Consider the following 25,965-nt stretch of genomic DNA (forward strand, 5'->3'; position numbering starts at 1 on the left):
TTTTTTTTTTTCCATTTTCAGCTTGTTATGTCATCTGAACCTGACAAATTGAATTTAAACTTCGCTATGGTTTGTTTGAAACAAGCCAACCTTCAAACTGGCTTATGAAGCAGTGTTGTTTAAATAGCCCATAGTTAAAATTAAGTGTGTTTGGGGGTTGAGCATGACAGAAATGGCACGAACTGAAATTGGAAGTTGGAAGCAAATGCTTTCTTAATTCCTCCTCTCCACATTTACAAGTCCAGTGAAGGCTAGGCTCATTACTAACATGATAAAGATGTGGTATCCGGGCACAGCCAGTGTCTCAAACATCAATTTCAATGTTATAACAATACATTGATCTTCGATCTTCAATGTATTGTTATAACATTGAAATTGATGTTTGAGACACTGGCTGTGCCCGGATACCATATCTTTATCATGTTAGTAATGAGCCTTTATCATGTTAGTAATGAGAAGATCAAACCTATCCATTCTTAAGGAAATCAGCCCTGAGTGCTCCCTGGAAGGACAGATCGTGAAGCTGAGGCTCCAATACTTTGGCCACCTCATGAGAAGAGAAGAATCCTTGGAAAAGACCCTGATGTTGGGAAAGATTGAGGGCACTAGGAGAAGGGGACGACAGAGGACAAGATGGTTGGACAGTGTTCTCGAAGCTACGAACATGAGTTTGACCAAACTGCGGGAGGCAGTGCAAGACAGGAGTGCCTGGCGTGCTATGGTCCATGGGGTCACGAAGAGTCGGACACGACTAAACGACTAAACAACAACAACAACAACAATACATTAGAGCAAGTGTGTCATTTGGTGTGGGTTTTAACTTACTGTGAGTAGTGTAGCCTTCTTAAACCTGACATCCTCCAGTTGCTTTCAGTCTGAGCTGTCATGTACTGGCTGAGACTGATGGGAGTTGTAGTCAAAAACATCTGGAGGATATCAGGTTGGAGAAGGCTGAAATAGCATGATGTAAAGGGTATAACTGCACCAGCATTTTCTGCTGTGACGGGACAGTGCTCTGAACATATTGCAGAATTTGGAGGATTCATGCAGTTTGAGCTCCCTGGAAGAAGAATTTTCTTGTTTCACATTTGAATTGCCCCACCATGATCAGTGTGACAGGGTGTTGCACACTGTAGCACATGAGTAGGCAAACTAAGGCCCGGGGGCCGAATCTGGTCCAATTGCCTTCTAAATCCACCCTGCGGACGGTCCAGGAATCAGTGTGTTTTTACATGAGTAGAATGTGTCCTTTCATTTAAAATGCATCTCTGGGTTATTTGTGGGGCCTGCCTAGTGTTTTTACATGAGTAGAATGTGTGCTTTTATTTAAAATGCATCTCTGGGTTATTTGTGGGGCATAGGAATTCGTTCATCCCCCCCCCCAAAAAATATAGTCCGCCCCCCCAGGTCTGAGAGACAGTGGACCGGCTCCCTGCTGAAAAAGTTTGCTGACCCCTGTGCAGATACCGTGGAATAATATACCTCCCGTTCAGAAGGCATTTTTTCGTTTCAGTTTTACTGCAGTGAGGCGTTACTTGACTCAGTATAACAAGGCCATTTTTTAAAAGAGTGCGCCATGCATTTAAGGTAGACTTTTGACTATGAGCTGAAAGGTTTTGTTTCAATCTATTTTACAGTGAGTTCCAACCACATTGTTTCCTCTAGAAACAGCTATTAACTTTTGAAAAAATATAGACAATGATTGTAAAAAGATGGACATTTATAAGCCCCCCAATGTCTCAGGCCCAACCCTTGAGATCACCATAACACACTTAGTTGCATCCTGGACTCCCGCTTCCTATGCCCACTGTTTCCCCAAAATATCCATTGTCGATGAATGCAGCCCAGTTTAAACGTGGTTCCCTTAATCCACTTTTTCTTCCTACCTCATAAACCAGCCTTCCCCAACATGGCTGACCCCTCTAGAAAGGCAGTTCTTGCCTTTTGGGGCTCAGCCTCTGTTTGGGAAGCTTGCCACACCCACAAACCTAATGAAATGTTTTTATCACCATCTAGCAATGCAATACAAAAAATATTGGCCTATTCTGGTAATATAACAGGCTGCATATCACAGCACCAGAGAGTAAACCATTGAGTACATACTTGGACAAGATATGGTTATATCACTTCCTGTCAGTTTCCCCTGAAAAACTTCCTACAATTATTTCATCTTCATCACAAGGTCTTGGTCCCAGGTTGCCTGTTCCTTTGGTGTTCTCAGGAGGATTTCCTTCAGAAACTTGATGCTACTGGGTGCAAAGCTGTGTCTGGAACTTTCAAAGCTGCTACTTGGTCTGCGGTCTAGAACTTCAAACACAGAACGCCTGTGTGCCAGTCCTGCCACCAGCCTAGCCAAAGCAGCGCCTGTTTGTTTTGTTAAAGTGCCACTCCCCAGTGGACATAGCATTTGCCAAGTTACAACTGAATATGGATTGTTAGCAAATATCCAAACACACACACATATATATACACACAGAGGATGTGAGCAAGAGCTAAAAATGAAAGACTGGCAGGATAGGAAAGTAGCCACCCCTATGTTGAGCTGGAAGGCTCAAACCCCATGAACAATGATGTATGGGTGTGTTTCTGCAAAAAGCAATTGCTGCATTCACAATGATAAGAGGGAGGTGAGGAGTTGGCTTGCTACTCACATTGCCATCGGTTTTTGCTGCTCCTCAGTTGCTCTGTGTGCACAGCAATGGGAAATAAGGTTTCGTCTATCACTGCAGCTGAAGTCAGACATTGCATTCTGAACCCTCAAGAAGATTGTGGTTGGAGAATCAAGAGCATACCATAGAGACACTCACACGCTTACCTCCCTCTTCCGCAGAGATTCTACAGGTGTGCAGTGGGTTTGTGTGACTGACAGATCAAGCTTGTAATTGGGTGAAATGTTTTAACCAAATCTCTTGTTCCAATGCTTTGGGGAAGGAACGTTGAAACAAATATACAGCCCTGCTCACGTTCTTTTTACTCTTATACAAGTTCTGTTTCTAAGGAGCAGGAAAATTATTTAAAGAGTTCTGATAGAGTAGTTGGAGCTTAAATCCATCCAACCCTTCCCTTTGAAGCACTCTTTTCTTTAAGATCATACAGCTTCCCCCCATTTATTTCCTTTAATTTAATCTTGTTGTTTTTTTAGTGTTGTGTTGCTTGTTCTTAGAGTCATTGGAGTTCCAGTCCAACCTGTCTTATAATGTTTTTGATCTGAGAATTCAGTGTGGTCTATTTAGTCCTAGTGTCTGGACTATGCTAAGAGATGCAAACTTAAATTCAATTACCTTGTAGCTACAGTCTCTATTAGAAGCTTTACATATAATTTCAGGAATCGGATAACAAATTAAGGATGACAAGCAAAACCTTAGTTCATTCATGTCCACAAGGCATCTCTGCCAATGGCAAACTCTTAGTAGTTGCATCATAGTTAATAATAGGTGGAGTGAAACTTGAAAACCAAATTGTGTGTGTGTTTTAATTAATGCATATAGATTTAATTAGCATGGTGAAGTGGCTACCACTAAAAGAGAACACTTACGATACCTCCCTTCCATTCATCAGAGCCATTGTTTTAAATCTACAAAAATAACTACGGTATAGTATATCGAAACAAAATAAAAAAATTCCTTCCAGTAGCACCTTAGAGACCAACTCAGTTTGTCATTGGTATGAGCTTTTGTTTCGACTACGTCAGACCAACATGGTTACCTACCTGTAACTATAGTATGTCAGATACTATAGTGCAGTGAAAGGTGTGACTACTTAAATGTTGTATATTAAATATTACATAAAGCTTGGGAAGCTTAGTATTTCTTGAAAAGCATTAGGCAGAGGAATTTACTGACCTGTGTACATTTGTTAAATAACTAGCAATATGCCCCCGAAATGGAGGGAACATGTACGATATAGGAATCTTCTGTACTGCTCACTCTCATTTTATTGCATTTCCACATCTCACAGCAAGCCTCTATTTGCTTCAAATTTTCATTTGCTTAAAAAAAAACCCCACAAAAAACTACAGCATCCACACTGAGCCTTCTTTAGGTCTCTTTATTTCACCCTTATTTACAGGGGTTACATTTTTGCTTGGCATATATTTTGCCTTATAAATGTTCTGTTTGTCCTTTCCTTTCCTAATGTGAGTATTCCAGCCCAGATAGCTTCCTGACTGCTGCTGAGCAAGACCTGGGCTTTAGCAGACATGTGTAATTTAAGACTTGAAGTGTTGTTAATCTGCGTACACACTATACAGCTAAAGTATTTCCAAAGCACATTTTTCCCCTTAAAGAATTCTGGGCACTGTAGTTAAGAGTTGCTGAGAATTGTAACTCGGTGAGGGGTGAACTACAGTGCCCAGGATTCTTTAAGTGAAAGAATGTGCTTCAGATGTGTTTTAAAGATCCCAAACCTTTTATTTAGCAATGTGCAATACACAACACCCACCTTCCAGGTAACCCAGAAGTTTCTAATAATACAAATAGGTTTGGGAAGAGAGATGGGATTGGTCTGCTGCTGTTTATGTTCCCAGGCAAAACACTTCCTGCAAGAAACGGGTACCGGTATTTGATCCCCTTTCCTTTAAATGAAATATCATAATCCCCCCTCACCATTGCCATTACAGTCATACCTTGGTTGTTGAACGCCCTGGAACTCGGACGTTTTGGCTCCTGAACAATTGAAACCCAGAAGTGACTGTTCCAGTTTTCAAATGTTCTTTTGGAAGCTGAGCGTCTGACAGGGCTTCTGCAGATTCCAATTGGCTGCAGGAGCTTCCTGCAGCCAATCGGAAGCCGCGCTTTGGAAGTCAAAAGACTTCCGGAACGGATTCTGTTCAACTTCCACGGTATGACTGTACCACTAACCCTTTCCTCTGTCACAACTTCACTGCTCGTCCCCTTCATTGTGGGATGCTGAAGTGATTCAAGAGGAAAAAATGGACAGGAGCTCAAATAAACAGAATTATGAACATGGAACATTAGAAGGATACTTTATATGTGGGAAACAAGCAAATAATAATAATTAATAATAATTTTATTACTTATACCCCGCCCATCTGCCAGGCCTCCCCAGCCACTCTGGGCAGCTTCTAACAGGATATTAAGAACACAATAAAACATCAAACATTAAAAACTTCTCTAAACAGGGCTACCTTCAGATGTCTTCTAAATCATATTATGATTCAGTCGCTGCATTACTGAATGGCATTAAGAAAACTGAGACTTCAATCCCAAGTGCACTTATTATGGGATTATCCCAAATGCAGGGGACATTTGGCTCTTCACATGTTGCTGAACTACAACTGCCATCATTCCTGTACGTTCGCCATGCTTGTTGGGGCTGGGATTAATAGTTCAGCAAAATTGAGAAGGGCAAAGTTTTCCCATGCCTGCATTTAATTGCACTTGCGTCGCATTCAGGCAGAATAAATTAACTCTGCATTGTCCCCTAAAGTGCAACTCCACCTCCAGATTTTCTCTCTCTTCCCCTGCCCTAGGAGAAACACTGCTTCAGAGCTTTGTTAAGATATCTGCTGCAGAGCATTATTAATGCCTTATTAAATAATGCCATTATTAAATAATGCCATTATTAAAAGCTTAATTAAGCTTTAATCAATAATCAAGGCTCAGCAGGACTTATTTCTGATGAAATACTTAGGACTGTGCTACACGGCTGCTGTCGTCATGTTTGACTTACTGGTATTAAGACGTATTTACATGCAGCAGCCCATTTCAGGTCTGCAGGATTATCACATAGGATATCTGTGTAGGAATTTCAGTGTGAATGAGACAAATGAGTATGAATAGTGAGTGGGCACATAGATGCAATGGCATAAATGCAGTATATTCTTAAAATTGCTTCTGTAATAGGGGATTTGAGGTGCATGTGGCAATAGTGGTGAAGAGGAAAAAAGCCGGACATATGGCCAGAGAAGTTGTGCCAAGGAAGCTTGTAGCTTTTCATCCTATTCCTTTCTCCCACCTTGCAACCTTTGAGCTCTGCCTGCATCCAAAATGCATATCATTTCCTAAAGTTCTTTGCTGTGTTCCTTGGGATAGGTTTGTGTATGTCAAAAGAAGCGAGAGGTTTCACTAGTCACAGTTTCAGAGGGAGGTAACAAAAAGCTCCACAGCCAAACCTTGAACAGCTTTGGGCAAGAGGAAAACATTATGAAATCTTTTCCAAACTGCTGCTGCGTTATTCCCAGGCAGGCTGAGGAAAGTGAAGTTGTTTATTTTCTTTTCTTTTTCAAACCAAAAGTAAATGACTCATGTTGCACACCATTTCAATATGGCATTTCTTCTTCTACAGAGTCTTTTTCATCCCAGCTTTTATATGAAGCCCATTTGTTTACTTTTGCTCAGACTTCCAAAAATATCTGCAAGCATGGGCTACCTCCTTCTTTGGTCTGCTGAACTGTGAGAAACCCTAATCCCTCTTTTTTTGGAACAATTTTCCTCTAGCAGATTTCTAGATACTGACTATTTATGTCTTTTATTCTGGTTTATTTATACACTCATTCATGCTGAGTGACCAGCGGGTATTTTTGTTCCATCAATCATTCACATTTTCCCCCCTTTGGCTACTAGTATGAATGTTTTTGACCCTGAAAAGTATTCAGTTTCTGAAAACCCTGTTTATTGCTGTTGGGTTTTATTGACATAGGCCTAGTTCACATGTTACATTAACCATAGTTTAAAACAATCTGTGGTTTAATGTGTATGCTGCTCAAAAGCTTTTGTGGTACTTTCCCTCCACTCCTGATGCAGTGCAGATGACATAGGCAGAGCTAGCTGTTCAGGCACCCGGAGCAGCGCACATGCTGTGCACTGGGGGGGGGGGGCGCTAGCTGCCCACTGTGAGCAGTGAGCATCCATGGGGGGCAGCACAGCAATGTCACACACCCCATGGATGACCTGAGGCAGGCCGAACCACGCACCCCCCTTTCTCCGCCAGTGGCAGATGAAACCGGGCACAGCCTGGCTTGTCATGTTACCTGGTTCTACTCCAGCTCATGAATTGTTTCCAAACAAACCACAAGCAATAGCTACATTTTGTGCATGTTATTTGTTTGGGGGAGATAAATTTACCCAGGCATGCTTGGGTAATTCCCCCCCCCCCCGTTTGTTTGTTTTAAACTCACATTTTGACCAAAAAATTGTGGCTGTGCTCTTGGTTTGGGATTAGCCAGTAACAAATACAATAATGAACTTCTCAATTTCTTCCAACCACTCTAAAAATTTCATATAAGCTGTGGCTGCAGCTATTGACATGTCTAGAGCTTCCCTCACTCTTGTGATTGTCAGTGTTTTAGTTTTGGATTTTGAACTCATTAAGGTTGAAATCCTATACAGTAGTACCTCGGTTTACGACGCCAACCCATTCTGGGGAGCCGGTTGCTCCCCGAGTCTGTCGCTCCCCGAAGGCACACTTCTGCGTGTGCACGAAGCACCGATAGAGCACTTCTGTGCACCCGCGAGCTGAGCAAATCGCTTCTGCGCATCCGCGCACGCGGAATCCGGATGTAAATACTTCCGGGTCTGTGGCGGTCACTCTCCGAGTTCGTCGTAAACGGAGGTGGTCGCAAACCGAGGTTCCACTGTACCCACTTGGGTCTCACTTTTTAGTAGACATGTACAGGATTGCATTTGCTTCACCAGTCATCAGTCACCTGGAACATAATTTTGAGGCTAATGTTGCTTAAGTCCACAGTGATTCAGATGCCACTGTTATGGTTCTAGTTCAAGCAGAGGTACCTAAATGTGACATCTCCTCCAGCTTTGTGGGGTCCCAAATACAGTATGTGCCCTCTCAATCCCTGCCTATCATAACTAGTGAAATCAAGCAGGAGTAGGGGGGATTGGCAGGGGGTCCAGGGCATGGTGAATGCTTCCTTACAAGAGGGGGTGCTGCCTGCCACCTTAAGGAGGTGGTAGTGTGTCTACTCCTGAGAAAACCAGTCATGGGCCCAACCGAGTGTAATAGCAATATTTTCAGGACCCACCCTCTTTTTTGTGATTGCATGTTGAAACTATTTTTGGAGGCAATTGTAGGTTTTTAAGCTTGCATTTCAAATTGTTGTAACTCATCCTGATACCTTAGGGTGAAATGCAAGGAATAAATTAAAACAATACTACTCCTACTCCAACTTATAATAACTATTGCTCAGTCGTAAATGCTCCCTTTTTGAGGAAGGTGGTAGAGAGGATCATAGTGGTGCAACTACAGACCTTCCTGGATGAGACTGATTATCTGGATCCATCCCAGTTTCGGTTCAGGTCTGGATTTGGTACCCAATCAGCTGGACGACCTTTATAGAGAAAAGGGCTTGTTGCCTTCATGTCCTTGCACTTGACTGATTAGTGTTGCAAATGGGGTGCTTATCTAGACAGATCCTTGGTCTGATCCAAAAGTGCAACTGATAATGTTTTATTTCTGGCTTCCAAGTACTGTAGTTAGTGGCTCTAGAGAGAAAGCTCACCAACAGCATGACGAGGTCCTGAGAGGGCATTCAATGTGAAATAGTTGTTTATCTTATTTTTCTCTTCATAGGGATACTGATATAATGCCTTTATTTTTGCTAAGCCTTTTGTCTAGCATTATCAGCCATATTCTGACCTACATATTAGATTTAGTTGCACATGGGGGTGTTGGCTGCAAGTATCTGGTGTCTCTTAACTGATCAGGCTGCATTATTTTTAGCGTCATGTTTGTCTTCTGTTGAATGTCTGCAATGTGAAAAATTTATGTTCAAGAACAAGGTGTGCTGGCTTCAGGTTTTGCAGCAGAGTCCACCCTTCTTTTCCTGTCTGACGTCCAGGTTCCTGTTTGTTGGCCCAGTCTCCATAAATGCTCTTGGCCTGCTGCTGAATTATGAATGCCACTCTTCTTTCAGATTAGTGAACTTTCGTGTTCCTATGTTCCTCATGAAGGACAAAAATAGTCTGTGGTTTTCGGCTGATGGATTTCATTCCTGGAGTTGCAGCATTACCATGTCTGTCATGTAGAGCACGTATTGTTTTAGGTGGGGCAGAAAGCAGGAGTCTAGACTCGGGTGTCAGGATTGGGAAAGCTGGACTTCCTGGGCTGTTCCCTGAATTGCCATTGTAGCTGGAGTGAGGTATTACAGAGGGGTGGGGAACCTGTGGCCCTCCAAATGTTGTTGGATTTCAATGGCTATTAGGCCCAGCCAGCATGGACAGTATTCAGGGATGTTGGGAGTTGTAGTCCAACAACATTTGGGTGGCTATGGGGTCCCCACTCCTGGAATACAGGTTAGATCAATGTGGTACCAGTTATGTTGGTAAATTAATATGCTGCTTCCCACTTTAAATGGCTATCAAAGCACATCCCTCCTGCTCTGAATTAACTCTGTGAAATATTAGGAACTGGAAACCAAACAGAGGAAGCTTTGTTATCCTCTTAAATTGAAAAGACGGTGTCATGTGTTATCTAATGTCTAAAGTGTCCAGTGACAGCCTTGTATTATTAGGCTTTTGCTACTCTCACATTCTTATCCGAAGCATCAAACATGTAGGAAAGCCTCAGAGGAGCTGAGAGTTTCTCTGCAAAAGCCTTCTCCACCAGCAAAGGATGAAACCAGAAGTAACACACCCTGCTTCTGCTGCATCATTGAATCAGTTGTTGATTTCGGAGCAGCGCCTGTATGCATGTTGCTCAAATTCTTCTTTTCCCTTTTCCCAATCAAAGAGAAGCATTGGATTGCCATGTGAGGTAGATTTTGTGTGTTTGTGTGGAAGTTGCCTTCCATGGAGTGAAAACAAAATTTAAAAAATTCCTTCCAGCAGCACCTTAGAGACCAACTAAGTTTTTCATTGGTATGAGCTTTCATGTGCATGCACACTTCTTCAGATACACTGAAACAGAAGTCACCAGATGCTTATATATAGTGAGAGGGCGGGGAGGGGTATTACTCAGTAGGGTGGTGGGAAAGGGTAATTAACTGACTGATACCGTAGCTGTTGACGACTGTTAACGACTGCAATTGGTCTTACATGGAGTGGTCATGGAAGAAGCTGAATCGGAGAGGGGCTGCTCTGTTCTATGGACTTAAACCATAGTTCCAGTTTTGTTTTGATTTTTTAATACTGTTTTTATTTATTGTCAGGGTACTGAAGATAAATTTTGAGAAAACAATTGTTACAATAGTAAACAACAAGTAACTTATACTTGTCCTGATAAAATGGTACAAAATAATGTGCAAGTTTCTGAGTTCTCCAGAACTTTACATCAGTTAAGGTGTGTACACTGGAGACGACCACTGCACATGCATAGATGACAGCTTCTTGAATAGGAGTTTGGGGGGTTGGGAGTGGTTGAAGGCACATGAAAAGCAAACAAGTGATGTGCATAGCATGAAGATGTCTTTTCTCTGTCTTGAATCTCTCAATGTTCAGCTTCATTGAATGTCCCAAGCTGAAGCATTTTGAGAGGGAGGAATAATTTTGTACAGCTCTATCCTATCTCCTCTTACTCCTTTTCTCTAAAGTATAAAGTGCCAAATGTTGGAAGTATAACTACAGTACAGGTAAAGATGGTAAGAAAGGGATCTGAATTATTATATACTCATCAGGTTACTCAGTGTAATTTAGATTTGAAGCATTCACGCTCACCTTCTGAAACATGAAGAAACTGATCACACCCATAAAGCAGACAATGAGAGATCCCAGGAGACTGAGGTGCCTTGAGCAAAAGGAAAGGAAAAGGAACACAGTGCTGGCACTTTACGATGCAGCAAACTGGAAGGCTTGAACCACCTAAACAAATTGGCATTCAAATACAATGACCTTGGTGTGGGAGATGAACTCAGTGCCAGCAACAGTGACAGATCCTGGATTACTCCTTGTCCCACTGCTTACATCCCCCTCACCTTGCTTATTTGTCATAAATTTGGGTAATTATAGTGGTGGTAAGCATTGGTTACATAAATACCCACCCACACATTTCAGGGGAGTGTTAGCAGTATTAATAGTATAATATTAACATGGATAGATGTTGCTTTATACTGGTTGAAAAAAGCATAGCCTCCAAATATACCAACATGCCATTCCTGTATTCTGAAAATGCATTAAGTTTGGTCCAACACTGGCCCAGTTCACAAGTAATGCTAAGCTAAATTATGACTTAGCACACATGAGCCAACGTGTGGACTCCTGGAGAGATTGCAGCTGCTTTGCTTCTCCCTGGTCATCATGTTGCTGCACTGTACTAAGCTATGGTTTGCTTTAGCACATCATCTAAAAATAGTCTGTCATATGGTTTATGGCTCATTGTTTCTCTGTGAGAGCTTACACGTGAGCCTGGTTCAGGTAACATGGTTTCCATGCAGTGCAGCAGCAAAAAGTCCGTGGGGATCAGCCACAACCTCCTCTTTGAAAGCTCAAATGTTTACTCACTTGTGCTAAGCCATATTTTGCATGCAGATGATGCCACTGTATGTCTAATAATAATAATAATAATAATAATAATAATAATAATAATAATAATCTCATTTTGAAGAGCCAGCATGGCACAGCGATTAGGTAGGCTGAAACCCCGGTGTTGAATCCGAATAAATTCACATTAATTCCTTGTTATGAATTTGGAAATTGCCACTCAAAATTTTCCATGCTTTTGGCTAGCTCTCAGCCTGCCCCCCTCCCCCCCAAGTTGCTGTGAGGCACAACAAACACCTCTTTGGAAGAAACGATTTAACAAAAGATTGGGGATGGGGGAGAAATGGGGAGAAAATTCAGATCATTTGTTCAGTTGATTCAAATCAACTGACACTACCATTTTCTTAGCACTAACCTGGAACAGGGCTGGTGTGTGTGTGTGTATCCCCACTCGCCTCTTAGGTAGATCTGTTTAGCTGTTCTATAGACTGTCATGCTTGCTATCCTAAAACCTTAAAGCTTTCTTGAAATTAGTGAGAGGTACTTTATTTATTATTTCCAAATAATGTCATAGTAATGGCAAGACAAGCATTATTATTTTTTAAAAAAACTATTGTTCCCATGATGGTTTTGCAGACTATATGATGGGATAAACATTTTGCAAATAGCAAGGCTGTACCTCTTTACTGGAGCCAATATCTGTGCCTTTGTGAATATATCTATATCTGTGGTATTGCTTTGTTTTTTAATCTGGTAACCTTTAGAAAACATGCATCAGCTCAAGTTAGAAATCTTATTTGATCTTTCTAGCTTTAAATATATTTTTTTCCTAGTCCCCGTCGCCCCTGTCTATTTTCTCCAATCTGAATTCATTAACAAGCTTCTAAGAATAGCATGGCATTGTCTCACAGGTGTCAGGTAGTTTAACATCTGGTTCTAGTATAAATTATAGAGTGGCCTCTGTGTCATTTTCTGGTCTATTTAGGCTGGAGAGGCTTGAAGGTGGGTATGGCAGCCAGTCAAATCCTTTTCATCCTGCTGCATACATTAATTTCTTTTGTACCACTGTAATCTCTGGTCAAACAGATTTTGCAGCGATATGAAATGGGAATAAACCCATTGACAGAGAAGATAGCAGGAGGACTATGGGCAGTGTTTCATTTAGCATAATGGGAGAAATTCGACGTCACACTCTTGTGATTTCAGCTTGCCAGACAGAATAATCCCCACTCTCCCAATCCCAATATTGCTGGACATGTGCAGGGAGAGGGGGTAGGAAGACCCCTTACACAAGTAGAATTCATTGCACAGAATTGCACTTATGGGACTCATTAGGTAAATCCGGCCCACTATGTTTATGACACCTCAGAAATAACCATCGTTTCACCTGTAATTTAGCCTCCTACTCATTCATTGTTGGTTTCTCTGAAGTCAATTGAAGTCTTGGGATTGATGTGAGGTGCATCCCAATGAATGTATTTCCTTTAAATAAATTTGTTACTATGTATTGTTAGGTTAAACGTCTGCCACTAAAAATACAGGGTATTTGCTTAAAATGTAACTTTAAAAATAGTAGCCTGTAATTTGGTGTTGCTAAATTCCTTTGTTTTGTTTTTTCTTTAAAGACACCATTCAGCTTTAGTTTCACTATCACCATTTATACTAATAATAATATTTTTGAGAAAGTCCACTTTAATTCCATAGAGGCCAGTTTCAAAATCATTGTAAACAAAGCAATACCACCTCCAGGCTGTCAGTATTTTGTAGGAGGGATTCAAACACATACCAGGAAATATATGTGTGGACTAAGCACCAGCGCAACAAATCCAATTTCAAGAAGAAACCTTTAAATTTTTGTGGTTAGGAAGGTGATGTGGAAATGCATTCAGAAGTGTGGAAGGAAGGAATGATTAACAGGAAGGTGTATAAACACCCAGCAAACAAATCAGGGTGAATGGAAAATAGGCCATAACAAAAAGTTCAAAGATCATATGCTTTTGAATAATAAAATATCATTTTACAAAACAACTGGAACAGCTGTACTAGAAAGCAGAAGGAGATGTGTACCAATATCCTGCCATTCACATGCATGATTGATTTTGGACACTGTTGTAGCAAGCAAAAAGACTTTGAAAACTTGACTTCCATTTTGCCCAACTTGTTTACACTGCATTAGCTATACACAGTGTATAGCTAATATGCATACACTGTCTATAATTAAAATCAGTGTGCCATTTCCATCAACAATTTGCGGTGTGCCAAACTGTGCTGCCTGCACTCCATAAAATTACAATTATGGAATTCTTGCCCTTAGAGCTGAAATACCTGGGCTAGTCATGCCATTGGATCACTGTGATATATGGCTGTAAAGCAGGAACAAAGGAAGCTGCTTTATACTGAGTGAGATCGTTGCTCCATCTAGCTCAATGCTGCCTTCACTGACTGTCAGCAGCTCTCCAGGATTCCAGACAGAGGTCTGTCCTAGCCCTACAACAAGAGGCTGGGAATTGAAGCTGAGACCTTTTGCATGTAAAGTGTCTGCTCTATCACTGAGCTGCAGTCCTGCCTTCTTCCAATAATGATAAATGAAAAACATAATACATTTGAGCACGAACTCTTTTTTTCTTAACCACCTTATTTATCTCTAACAAAGTTGCTGTCACTTTTTAAGAATATTTCTATTCTATAACTGAGACTGGACTACAGTGTGGGAGAGGGAGACGTTCCAGAAGCAGAACTTAGTAGAGTGTGGCTTCCGTTTGGAAGGACAGATAACTGGAGACTCGTGACACTTTCTAAAAATTTGGTTTCTGTACACATATACAAGCAGACAATATATTCAGTGATGTTTTTCCTAGAAAAGAGGTACTGGAACTCACCATTAACTTCTCCATTGTTCTCTTAGAATGGCAATGGAGCCCACCTGAGAGGTGCCGGAGCTGAGCTCTGGGGAGCTCCGGCTGGGGGGGGGGGAAGCCCTGAATATATTACTTTCCTATAGCAAATCTGCTGCTCCTCATCAGATTCTCAAGACAGAACGCACTGATAAAGATACATTTTCCCTTCAGCGCTCCTCTCTCTCCCCCCCCCCTCTCATCAAGCAAATAAGTAAATGAAATGTAAATATTGTAGTTCCTTAGTCTCAACTAAACCATGCCTATCTGTTACAGGTGAATGCCCTGAAAGCAGCATGAGCCACAAAGGATCAACAAGCAGCCATCCAGGCTCTGCAAAGTAAGAAACCTAAAGATTAAGCAACCTTCATCCCCCGTCCAAATTTTAGTAATAGAGAGAGAAAATGAGATGTGACAGAGCCTTATAGGCCTGTTCTCCACCCACACCCTCATTTGTTTTCTGTTTTACAAAATACAAGGCTCCCATTTCCCAAGAAAAGTGCTCTAAGACTATATGCAGGCAACAACTTTTCAGAGGGTGGGTGGTGGTTCTGCAGAGCTGTCATTTCCTATGACATACATGTTCATTTCTGCATCCGATGAAGTGGACTTACAATAGGAGTATTATTGTAACATAGGCTCTCCCTTACGCCTTACCCTGAGTACTGAACCTACAAGATGAAAGTTGTTTCAATGTCCAGAGTTAGGGGAGATCCCACATTCAGATAATCATTGGAACTCTCAGATTAGTGAGTTAGTGAACATGGGGAGGGAAAATCAGTTAAGTATATAAGGTCTGTTCTTGTTCTTATGGGTTGGGGAATCGGACTGAACATTGTTCAGGACTCTGCCAGTCCATTTACTACACTTGCTCTTAAGCTGCTATCACCGTAAACTCTGAACGTGGCTAAAGAAAAACCCTGGCTTGTTCTTAACAATTGCTTTCTCCTTTTGCAGTGGTAGCATGGGGAAAGCAGATGGAGCTGCCAAAATGAGTGCAAAGGATTTGTATGGTAAGTTCTTAAAATTCTTACGCTTACATTAATAAAGTTTGCGACAGTATAGCATGCCAGATCCAGCTTTCTACCGTGTTTCCCCTTTTTAAATACGTAGTCAAAAAGTAAGCCAGGGCAGCAATTTAAAGCATTTGAGAAATATAAGACATACCCCGAAAATAAGACATACCTCCATGCCTGCCAGCTGGGGGCCTAGAACCAGCTGCTGCAGTGTGGAATGCTCAGCAGCGGCGGGTAAAGCAAGGAAGCAGAGCGCGGAGATACAGATCAGCTGTAGCGGGGAAATCAGCTGTTCCTGGCTCAGCTGTAGCGCGTGCCTAGGGAAGTCAGCCCTGAGAAGGGAAAATGGCATTTAAAAATGCCATTTGAAGTGATTTCAGCCTGCCTCCCCGCCGCCCGGAACTGGCTGCTGCAGTGCAGAGCGCCCAGCAGCATGGATGGAGTGCTCAGCAGCACCAGGAGGAGCGCCCCACCGTGCCGGGCGGCGGGGTGGCAGGCCTCCTTGGCAGGGCCAGGAAGAGACAAGGCCGAAGCGGCTGTTTTTCTCTTCCCCACTTCGCTTTCCCGTCGGGCGGATGAAGTGAGTGCAGAGCTTTGCAGAGCGCGCGTCTCCCGCTCGGGCGCTCGCCTCTCCATGTGGCCGCACGGCTCTTTTGCTGCTGCCGCGTGGAAGCAGCTGGGGTCAGGACTCAGGAGCGCCCGAGCCAGCGGCCTCATCTCTTCCTGGCCCTGCCAAGGAGGCCTGCCACCCCGCCACCCGGCACGGTGGGGCGCTCCTCCTGGTGCTGCTGAGCACTCCATCCATGCTGCTGGGCGCTCTGCACTGCAGCAGCCAGTTCCGGGCGGCGGGGAGGCAGGCTGAAATCACTTCAAACGGCATTTTAAAATGCCATTTTCCCTTCTCAGGGCTGACTTCCCTAGGCGCGCGCTACAGCTGAGCCAGGAACAGCTGATTTCCCCGCTACAGCTGATCTGTATCTCCAACTGCATGTGCCAGAAAGTGTCATGTGTGATTGCACTGACTACTAGAGCACCAAGCCTTAAGACATCCCCTGAAAATAAGACACCGTGTGTTTTTTTGAGGCAAAAAAGTTATAAGACGGTGTCTTAAAAAGGGGGAAACACGGTATGTTGGAAAGTGACAATGAACTTTATGATGTGGGGAAGTAATATTCTTTGTTGGTTTTTTTTACAGTGAGTCATGAAACTGCCATTGCGCAGAGTGTTTCTGTTTGCCCTGAAAGGTGTTGGAGCAACACTGGAGGGTTATAAGGGTCAGAGGTTTGTGATTGCAGCAGGTTTCTGAGGCCCTCTGTTCTAAAAGTAACTCTGTACATTCCTGAACCAGCTACTTCTGGAACTCACTGGTATTTTGGAAGTGACATGGCATAAATAACAGTCAGGATAGGATCAGTGATTGTGACTATGCTTTACCTCCACTATTGCAAGCAATGAGTTTCTGAATGCTAGTTGCTAGAAACTGCAGAAGGAGAGTCCTGTTGCACTTGCCTCCTGCTTCCCACAGGCTCCTTGTGGGCCACTGTAAGAAGGATGGGCCGCTGGCCTGATTCTGCAGGCTCTTCTTCTGTTCAAGTCAGTGTTTTCCTCCATTCCACCATTCCATGACATTTGTGGATTTGCCAAGCAGGACCATAACACTTTCCTGTACACCTTCATTGAGAGCATTTTTAAAAATAAAAATAATTTGTTTTACATTAATATTGCCACCATTTCGCCTTTGGTATGGCTGGCGTGTTGACGGTTGCCATCACAGTATTAGCTGAGCGTCGGACTCTCTGGAAGTGTACTTATTATGGAGTTAAAATGAACTCTTTAAACTGTATGAGTTCCCAGACCAGCTTAAGACAGAAATGTTTGCTGTTATTAGCAGTTTAATGGATTATGGTCCTTAATTAGATATTGTGTAACTTCAAAATAACTCACATCCTTTCAAATGTGTAAAAGAGAATTGGCTTGCAAGCAATGGTGTTCTAGATGGCAGGAGGTCCCTTAGACAAACAAGTAGGGTCAAATTCTTCGTTGCCAGCAATGGTTTTATAGGCTGGCCTGGTGTTAATGGTTGGCATAGTCAGGCCCTTTCTGGGATACCGCCTCTTGCTGTTACTACTTGCCTTAGGTGAAATTCTTCCTAGCTACTGACTTGGCTCCCCATTTTATAAGCAGCCTTACTTGTCATGAGCAAGCCTTTCCAACTCCTCCCTCACAAGACTCCCCATTCTTGCTGTAGCAGCATGTCGTGGTTGTCAGGGCAACCAAACCAATCTTCCCTGCCTACTTCATCTTGTTGCCTCCCCGCTCCTGCATCAGCCCTGTCATTGGGTAGGCAGACAGCCTTTCCCCCTGTTTTGTGGCAGTTCCCAGCTCTTGTTCCCTTTACCTGGACAGCCAGGTAAGCTCAACCAGTGTCCTCCCACACATCCAATGATGATGGAGAGGGTCAAGAGGGTGAGAATGGGAGCCATAATCACCAAGTTGCTTTCTTTCTGTTGGTGGGACACTTCTAATATTTTTTCAAAGGGATTGCTATTCATCGCCCTAAGGCAGCATTGTTTATTTGTTGTTGTTGTTTAGTCGTTTAGTCGTGTCCGACTCTTCGTGACCCCATGGACCATAGCACGCCAGGCACTCCTGTCTTCCACTGCCTCCCGTAGTTTGGTCAAACTCATGTTCGTAGCTTCGAGAACACTGTCCAACCATCTTGTCCTCTGTCGTCCCCTTCTCCTAGTGCCCTCAATCTTTCCCAACATCAGGGTCTTTTCCAAGGATTCTTCTCTTCTCATGAGGTGGCCAAAGTATTGGAGCCTCAGCTTCACGATCTGTCCTTCCAGGGAGCACTCAGGGCTGATTTCCTTAAGAATGGATAGGTTTGATCTTCTAGCAGTCCATGGGACTCTCAAGAGTCTCCTCCAGCACCATAATTCAAAAGCATCAATTCTTTGGCGATCAGCCTTCTTTATGGTCCAGCTCTCACTTCCATACATCACTACTGGGAAAACCATAGCTTTAACTATACGGACCTTTGTCGGCAAGGTGATGTCTCTGCTTTTTAAGATGCTGTCTAGGTTTGTCATTGCTTTTCTCCCAAGAAGCAGGCGTCTTTTAATTTCGTGACTGCTGTCACCATCTGCAGTGATCAAGGAGCCCAAGAAAGTAAAATCTCTCACTGCCTCCATTTCTTCCCCTTCTATTTGCCAGGAGGTGATGGGACCAGTGGCCATGATCTTGGTTTTTTTGATGTTGAGCTTCAGACCATATTTTGCGCTCTCCTCTTTCACCCTCATTAAAAGGTTCTTTAATTCCTCCTCACTTTCTGCCATCAAGGTTGTGTCATCTGCATATCTGAGGTTGTTGATATTTCTTCCGGCAATCTTAATTCCTGCTTGGGATTCATCTAGTCCAGCCTTTCGCATGATGAATTCTGCATATAAGTTAAATAAGCAGGGAGACAATATACAACCTTGTCGTACTCCTTTCCCAATTTTGAACCAATCCGTTGTTCCATATCCAGTTCTAACTGTAGCTTCTTGTCCCACATAGAGATTTCTCAGGAGACAGATGAGGTGATCAGGCACTCCCATTTCTTTAAGAACTTGCCATAGTTTGCTGTGGTCGACACAGTCAAAGGCTTTTGCATAGTCAATGAAGCAGAAGTAGACGTTTTTCTGGAACTCTCTAGCTTTCTCCATAATCCAGCGCATGTTTGCTATTTGGTCTCTGGTTCCTCTGCCCTTTCGAAATCCAGCTTGCACTTCTGGGAGTTCTCGGTCCACATACTGCCTAAGCCTGCCTTGTAGAATTTTAAGCATAACCTTGCTAGCGTGTGAAATGAGGGCAATTGTGCGGTAGTTGGAGCATTCTTTGGCACTGCCCTTCTTTGGAATTGGGATGTAGACTGATCTTCTCCAATCCTCTGGCCATTGCTGAGTTTTCCAAACTTGCTGGCATATTGGGTGTAGCACCTTAACAGCATCATCTTTTAAAATTTTAAATAGTTCAGCTGGAATATCATCACTTCCACTGGCCTTGTTATTAGCAGTGCTTTCTAAGGCCCATTTGACTTCACTCTCCAAGATGTCTGGCTCAAGGTCAGCAACCACACTACCTGGGGTGTACGAGACCTCCATATCTTTCTGGTATAATTCCTCTGTGTATTCTTGCCACCTCTTCTTGATGTCTTCTGCTTCTGTTAGGTCCTTACCACTTTTGTCCTTGATTATGGTAATCTTTGTACGAAATGTTCCTTTCATATCTCCAATTTTCTTGAACAGATCTCTGGTTTTCCCCATTCTATTGTTTTCCTCTATTTCTTTGCATTGCTCATTTAAGAAGACCCTCTTGTCTCTCCTTGCTGTTTTTTGGAAATCTGCATTCAGTTTCCTGTATCTTTCCCTATCTCCCTTGCATTTTGCTTGCCTCCTCTCCTCCGCTATTTGTAAGGCCTCGTTGGACAGCCATTTTGCTTTCTTGCATTTCCTTTTCCTTGGGATGGTTTTCGTTGCTGCCTCCTGTATAATGTTACGAGCCTCCATCCATAGTTCTTCAGGCACTCTGTCCACCAAATCTAAATCCTTAAACCTGTTCCTCACTTCCACTGTGTATTCATAAGGGATTTGATTCAGATTGTATCTTACTGGCCCAGTGGTTTTTCCTACTTTCTTCAGTTTAAGCTGGAATTTTGCTATAAGAAGCTGATGATCTGAGTTACAGTCAGCTCCAGGTCTTGTTTTTGCTGACTGTATAGAGCTTCTCCATCTTTGGCTGCAGAGAATATAATCAATCTGATTTCGATGCTGCCCATTTGGTGATATCCATGTGTAGAGTCGTCTCTTGTGTTGTTGGAAGAGAGTGTTTGTGATGACCAGCTTGTTCTCTTGACAGAACTCTATTAGCCTTTGCCCTGCTTCATTTTGAACTCCAAGGCCAAACTTGCCAGTTGTTCCTTTTATCTCTTGATTCCCTACTTTAGCATTCCAATCCCCTGTAATGAGAAGAACATCCTTCTTTGGTGTCATTTCTAGAAGGTGTTGTAGGTCTTCATAGAATTGGTCAATTTCACTTTCTTCAGCACCGGTAGTTGGTGCATAAACTTGGATTACTGTGATGTTAAAAGGTCTGCCTTGGATTCGTATCGAGATCATTCTGTCATTTTTGAGATTGCATCCCATCACAGCTTTTGCCACTCTTTTGTTGACTATGAGGGCCACTCCATTTCTTCTACAGGATTCTTGCCCACAGTAGTAGATATGATAGTCACCCGAACTGAATTCACCCATTCCCTTCCATTTTAGTTCACTGATGCCCAGGATGTCGATATTTATTCTTGTCATCTCATTTTTGACCACATCCAGCTTACCTCTATTCATGGTTCTTACATTCCAGGTTCCTATGCAATATTTTTCTTTACAGCATCGGACTTTCCTTTCGCTTCCAGGCATATCCGCAACTGAGCGTCCTTTCGGCTTTGGCCCAGCCGCTTCATCAGCTCTGAATCTACTTGTACTTGTCCTCCGCTCTTCCTCAGTAGCATGTTGGACGCCTTCCGACCTGAGGGGCTCATCTTCCAGCGTCATAACTTTTATATGCCTGTTGTCTTTGTCCATGGAGTTTTCTTGGCAGGGATACTGGAGTGGCTTGCCAGTTCCTTCTCCAGGTGGATCACGTTTAGTCAAAACTCTCCACTATGACCTGTCCATCTTGGGTGGCCCTGCATGGCATAGCTCATAGCTTCTCTGAGTTATTCAAGCCCCTTCGCCACGACAAGGCATTGATCCATGAAGCATTGTTTATAGTTTATTCTTTACTGGAGGTGGGGAGGATGCTAGCATTTCACAGTGGCTAGTAGTGATTCATCTGAAGTAGGGACAGAAAGACAAATAGGCAGTCAAGTCACATGAGTAGCACATTGGTTTCATCTCCCTGTGTCTTCTGTGATTCCTGATATAGTCTATTTTGTATGAGCCACTCAGCTAGCTACCATAGATTGAGCAACTTGCTGGAGTAACCAAAGTCTGCTAAGGACCTTCTTTCTTTGTTTAGTAGAAAGCAGGAAAAACAGGGTATTAAGAAAAAATGTATCTTGTCTAACCAGATCATCATCAGAAGAAAAAATCTATTGTCTGGAGGTCAGGTTCTGCAAGTATGAGGAATTTCAGCTGAATTTTACTTGTGCAGTCAGCTGTTGTGTATGCAGTTGGTTTTGTCTTGTTATGACCTTGGAATTTATGAGCTCCAATGTTTTGTTTGTTGGCTAGTTGGAGGCATATATAGCATAAAAATGCTCAAATGAAAGTTGAACAGAACAGAATCAATTAATTCCTTAAAACTAGTAGATAGGTTTGTTGTCACACAGTATGCCCTTTTGATAGGCTGTCAGAGGAACTTAGGAAGCTGCCATTTACTGAGCCAGATCCTTTGTCTTTCTAGCTCACTATTGTCCAGGGATCTCCATGGTTTCAAACAAGGGACATTCCCGCTCCCACCCTGATATTCTGGGGTTTGAAACTGGAAGCTTCTGTGTGCAAAGCAGGTGTTCTACCACTGAGCTATGGTCCTCCCTCCTCTCTCCGGTCCTGTTTTCATTTACTTGGTATGTGTGACAAGATTTCTTCATTCTAGGCTGTGGGAGGAGGGCACAAGGATTATAGGAGCTCTGAAGCTTAAGGAAGCAATGCTCCCTAAAGGCACCTGAGATCTGGAGATGTATGGACCCTCCTGTTACTCTTCCCTCAAGATTCTCTCATCACCCAAGGTGGTCAAGGAATGCATTCAACAAAGCTTTGTGAGCCTGGTGAAGCTTTGATCACCTGGCCATACGGGGCACTCTGGTGTACACCAAAAGGCCCATTGTGAATAAGAGATGGGAGTGACACACTAACTTGTGTGCACATATTATTATTATTATCATCTTTATTGATTCATCACCATATACCCAAAATGGTTTTATGGTGACTTACAACAGGAGTATAGAACAAACAATAAACACACAATTAAAACTGAGTTTAATAAAATCCCCTCAACTCCAAGAACTTCTGTCATGGATTTAGGTGCAGAGCATTATGGGAATTGCAAAGCTTCATGGGACTCTGGCCATCGAGAGAGAGAATGGCCTGGGAAACTAAACTCTTGAACTTTAAGGAAAAGGATTTCTGACTCCTTTGATCCCGTGTAACCTTGCAGCTGTGAAATCTCCCATTCCTGTGCGATAAGAAATTAGGGAGGGAGGTTTGTCCGGTGTGCTCTGAGAACTGAAGGCGTTAATTGCCCTGCAGGTTGATTAATGGGTAAACACAAGACATCTGTGTAACCTCTAATTGATTGACAAGATTAACGGTTGTGGGTTCTCTGATTGGATTATTCAAACCTCAACTCTAACGCAGATTGGATAATGATCCATAAGCCCACGTGGAATACCTCAAGAATTTTGGGGATTTAAGTCTGTTAGGGATGAGTTCCTTTGTCCTTTTGTCTTGCAAAATGGCCCAGCAAGGTACTGCTGTCCTGTTCCTCTTCAAAGAGCCGGAGAGAGACTGAGGTCTGCCGTTGGCTCTTGACTGCAATTTGCCGGGATGGAGAGATGCAGTCTTGGATCAATCTTACTTTAAGTTTGTACTTGTAAGTTAGCTATATTTTCTTGTTTTATCTTTGTATTCCCTTTACTTGAGAACTGTTGCATGTTACTTTGTTTAAGCTATTTTATAATAAATAGTTAAAAGATATTTCTTGTGGATCTTGGTCCTTTCTGGTCGCATTGCTAAACCCAGTCCTAGGCTGCTTTGCCCTCTACCAGGCGGAACGTGTATTCTTTGTCCCGGAGGTCTGTAAGGAGACCCTCCCGGGTGGTGGCAGCGATACCGGTTAAAAGAAGTGTTTTGAAACCCCGTTCGAGCCATAGAGGTATAGCCAGACCCTTTCCCAGGTAACGGGGAGCAGCCCAGCAGCCTCCGGAGGGAGAGCGGGCAGCACCAAGGGGAAAGAGGTTGAGGGTACTGACGGGCACGAACATCACAACTTCATCAAATACTTCATCAGGAAATGGCAGCAGCAGCAGCAAAATTGTATGTAACGTTTTGAGAATGTGACAGCTGTTTATGAGAAGTGTGACTATTAGTTTAGGACAATTGAAATTGAATGTTAACATGACTTCAGATATCAGACGGTGGTTCTAAACTGTACTCTTCAGAGCTTTAGAGTTCCATGGGAGCTTAGCAAAGATTCTGAGTGAAGTAATAGACAAGCTGCCTGGTAATTTCCCCTTCTTTCCCTTGCAATTATTACCAACAGCAGAATAGTCCCACTTACAGGGCCGGCCCACCCATGTGGCAAGGTGAAGCGCCTGCCTCAGGCTGCAGGATCCACCAGGACAGCAGATCGCAATGTAGATTGTTCTTTCCACCTTGCTCCTGGTGTAGATTTTCCCTCACCCCTTCTTCCCTGGTGGAGAGGGGTGTGTGTGCTATTTTGGCGTCTGCCTCAGGTGCCAAAATATCTTGGGCCAGCCCTGCCCACTTGCATCATGTGGGGCTGCAGTAGTGGTTTTATGAGGTTATAGACTGCAGAGCCTGCAAATTATTTGCAGGAAATATTTGCCACTGCACAGAAACCTTACTTTGCCCACAGTTTTACCCCTAGATATTTTGTCACTACCAAGTGACCTCTGTCTGAGTTGTCATTGTGTTAAAGGCCTGCTTTGCTGGAGGACTCAGTGCTTAGTTTACTAGATGAAGCGTTGAACAAAGTGCTTATTAATAATTCAAAATCAACTGCAGGAGGTTGATACAGAAAATAAATACAGGAGGCACTTGCTGCTTGTATTGTTCTGTGGCTGTTCATAGAGTGGCACTAGTGATGATGATGAAACAGGCAGGGAGCAGAGCACTGAAAACGGACTATGCCTCCTCACTCATGCACCATTCCTAGATGGCTTGCTCAGGTCTTATACTGGACACCAAAAAGACATCCCTTACTGGACTGTGTCCCCCCCATGACAGCTTCTAGGTGTCTAAATTGCAGCCTTCAGTGTCCACCTTTCTTCCTTTTGTTTGTTATGTTTTCTGATGACAGATTTTGGGGTTCATAATTCTCACTCCTGAAGCTAAGCAACAAAGAATCTCATGGTACCTTAATGACTAACAAATCTGTTTCTATGGACTGCAGTCCATTTTATGCATTTATATGATTATTACAGTCATACCTCGGTTTAAGTATGCCTCAGTTTGAGTATTTTCAGTTTAAGTACTCCACAGACCTGTCTGGCACGGATTAATCCACTTTCCATTACTTTCAATGGGAAAGTTCGCTTCAGGTTAAGTACGCTTCAGGTTAAGTATGGACTTCCAGAACCAATTACACTCATACCTCGGGTTAAGTACGCTTCAGGTTGAGTACTCCGTGGACCCGTCTGGAACAGATTAATCTACTTTCCATTACTTTCAATGGGAAAGTTCGCTTCAGGTTAAGTACGCTTCAGGTTAAGTATGGACTTCCAGAACCAATTACACTCATACCTCGGGTTAAGTACGCTTCAGGTTGAGTACTCCGTGGACCCGTCTGGAACAGATTAATCCACTTTCCATTACTTTCAATGGGAAAGTTCGCTTCAGGTTAAGTACGCTTCAGGTTAAGTACAGACTTCCAGAACCTATTGTGTTTGTAAACCGAGTTACCACTGTACATTTATACCCCACCTTTCTTTCAAGGAGGCTTCCCCCTTCTCCGTTTTATCCTCACGAACAACCCTTTGGAGTAGGTTAGGCTGAGAGACTGTGACTATGACATTTGCAGGAAACCCGCCAAATAATGGTTTAAGAGAGTATTGGGGGGGGGGAATCAGATAAGATCACTGCAGAAAAGTTAATGGGTGGTGTTCAAGTAATTCATCTTGTCAGTGAATCACAAAGATTTCTGCTTGTGCAACAGGACTTCTCCCTCTGTGCATGCGAGGAGAAGAGGGGAATAATGTGCAAACAGAAATCCTTATGTTTATTTTATTTTTTTAAGTTTATAAACTGCTGTATCATAAAAAATACATCACAGCAGTTTGCAACAATATAAAAGCATAAAACCAGACAATAAAATAATAAAAAGTTAAAAACAATTTTAAAGCAATAATAATAAAAACAAGCATCAGTAGACCCTTGTGGGGGGTGTACTCTTAACTGCCGGCATAAGCTTGGCAGAATGGAAATGTTTTGAACAGGTGTTTAAAAGTTGGCACAGAAGGTGCCCGCTGAACCTCTATTAGCAGAGCGTTCCACAGAACTGGGGTGGTAACACAAAAGGCTGAGTGTCTTGTTATTTTCAAATGAGCTCCATCAGCTTGGAGAATGGTTGACCAGAGATGCTCCTGCAGTTGATCTCAGTGTCTGGGCTGGGCTGTAAGGGTTCAGGTGATATCTGAGATATCCTGGATCCAAGTTGTTCAGGGCTTTGTAAATCAATACAAGAATATTGACAGAATGTTCACATACTGCTGCTTGGGATAAGACTCTTATATCTTTGCTTTACACCTCATTTTCGAAAATACACCTGATCTTTTCTTGTCTAAATCTTGCATAAGTAGAGCCCTGTTGGATCAGGCCAAAGACCCATTTAGTCCAACAGCCTGTGGGAAGCCTGAAAGCAGAGATTGATGTGTGAAAATAGCAG

General features: G+C 42.9%; 1 protein-coding gene across 3 annotated transcripts in view; it reads left to right on the forward strand.

Annotated features, from left to right (window-relative positions):
- The window catches only part of EPS8L2 (EPS8 signaling adaptor L2), an 89,040-nt gene that overhangs the window by 9,743 nt on the left and 53,332 nt on the right, over positions 1-25,965 (forward strand). For all 3 annotated transcript variants that reach the window (XM_035122136.3, XM_035122154.3, XM_088653138.1), the window contains exons 2-3: positions 14,561-14,624; positions 15,242-15,297. In XM_035122136.3, coding sequence (XP_034978027.1) covers positions 14,581-14,624; positions 15,242-15,297 — 100 coding nt within the window. In that variant the 5' untranslated portion in view covers positions 14,561-14,580. The remainder of the gene's footprint in view (positions 1-14,560; positions 14,625-15,241; positions 15,298-25,965) is intronic.

The sequence above is a fragment of the Zootoca vivipara genome, chromosome 1 (assembly GCF_965207765.1).
Source record: "Zootoca vivipara chromosome 1, rZooViv2.hap1.1, whole genome shotgun sequence".
Taxonomy (NCBI): Eukaryota; Metazoa; Chordata; class Lepidosauria; order Squamata; family Lacertidae; genus Zootoca; species Zootoca vivipara.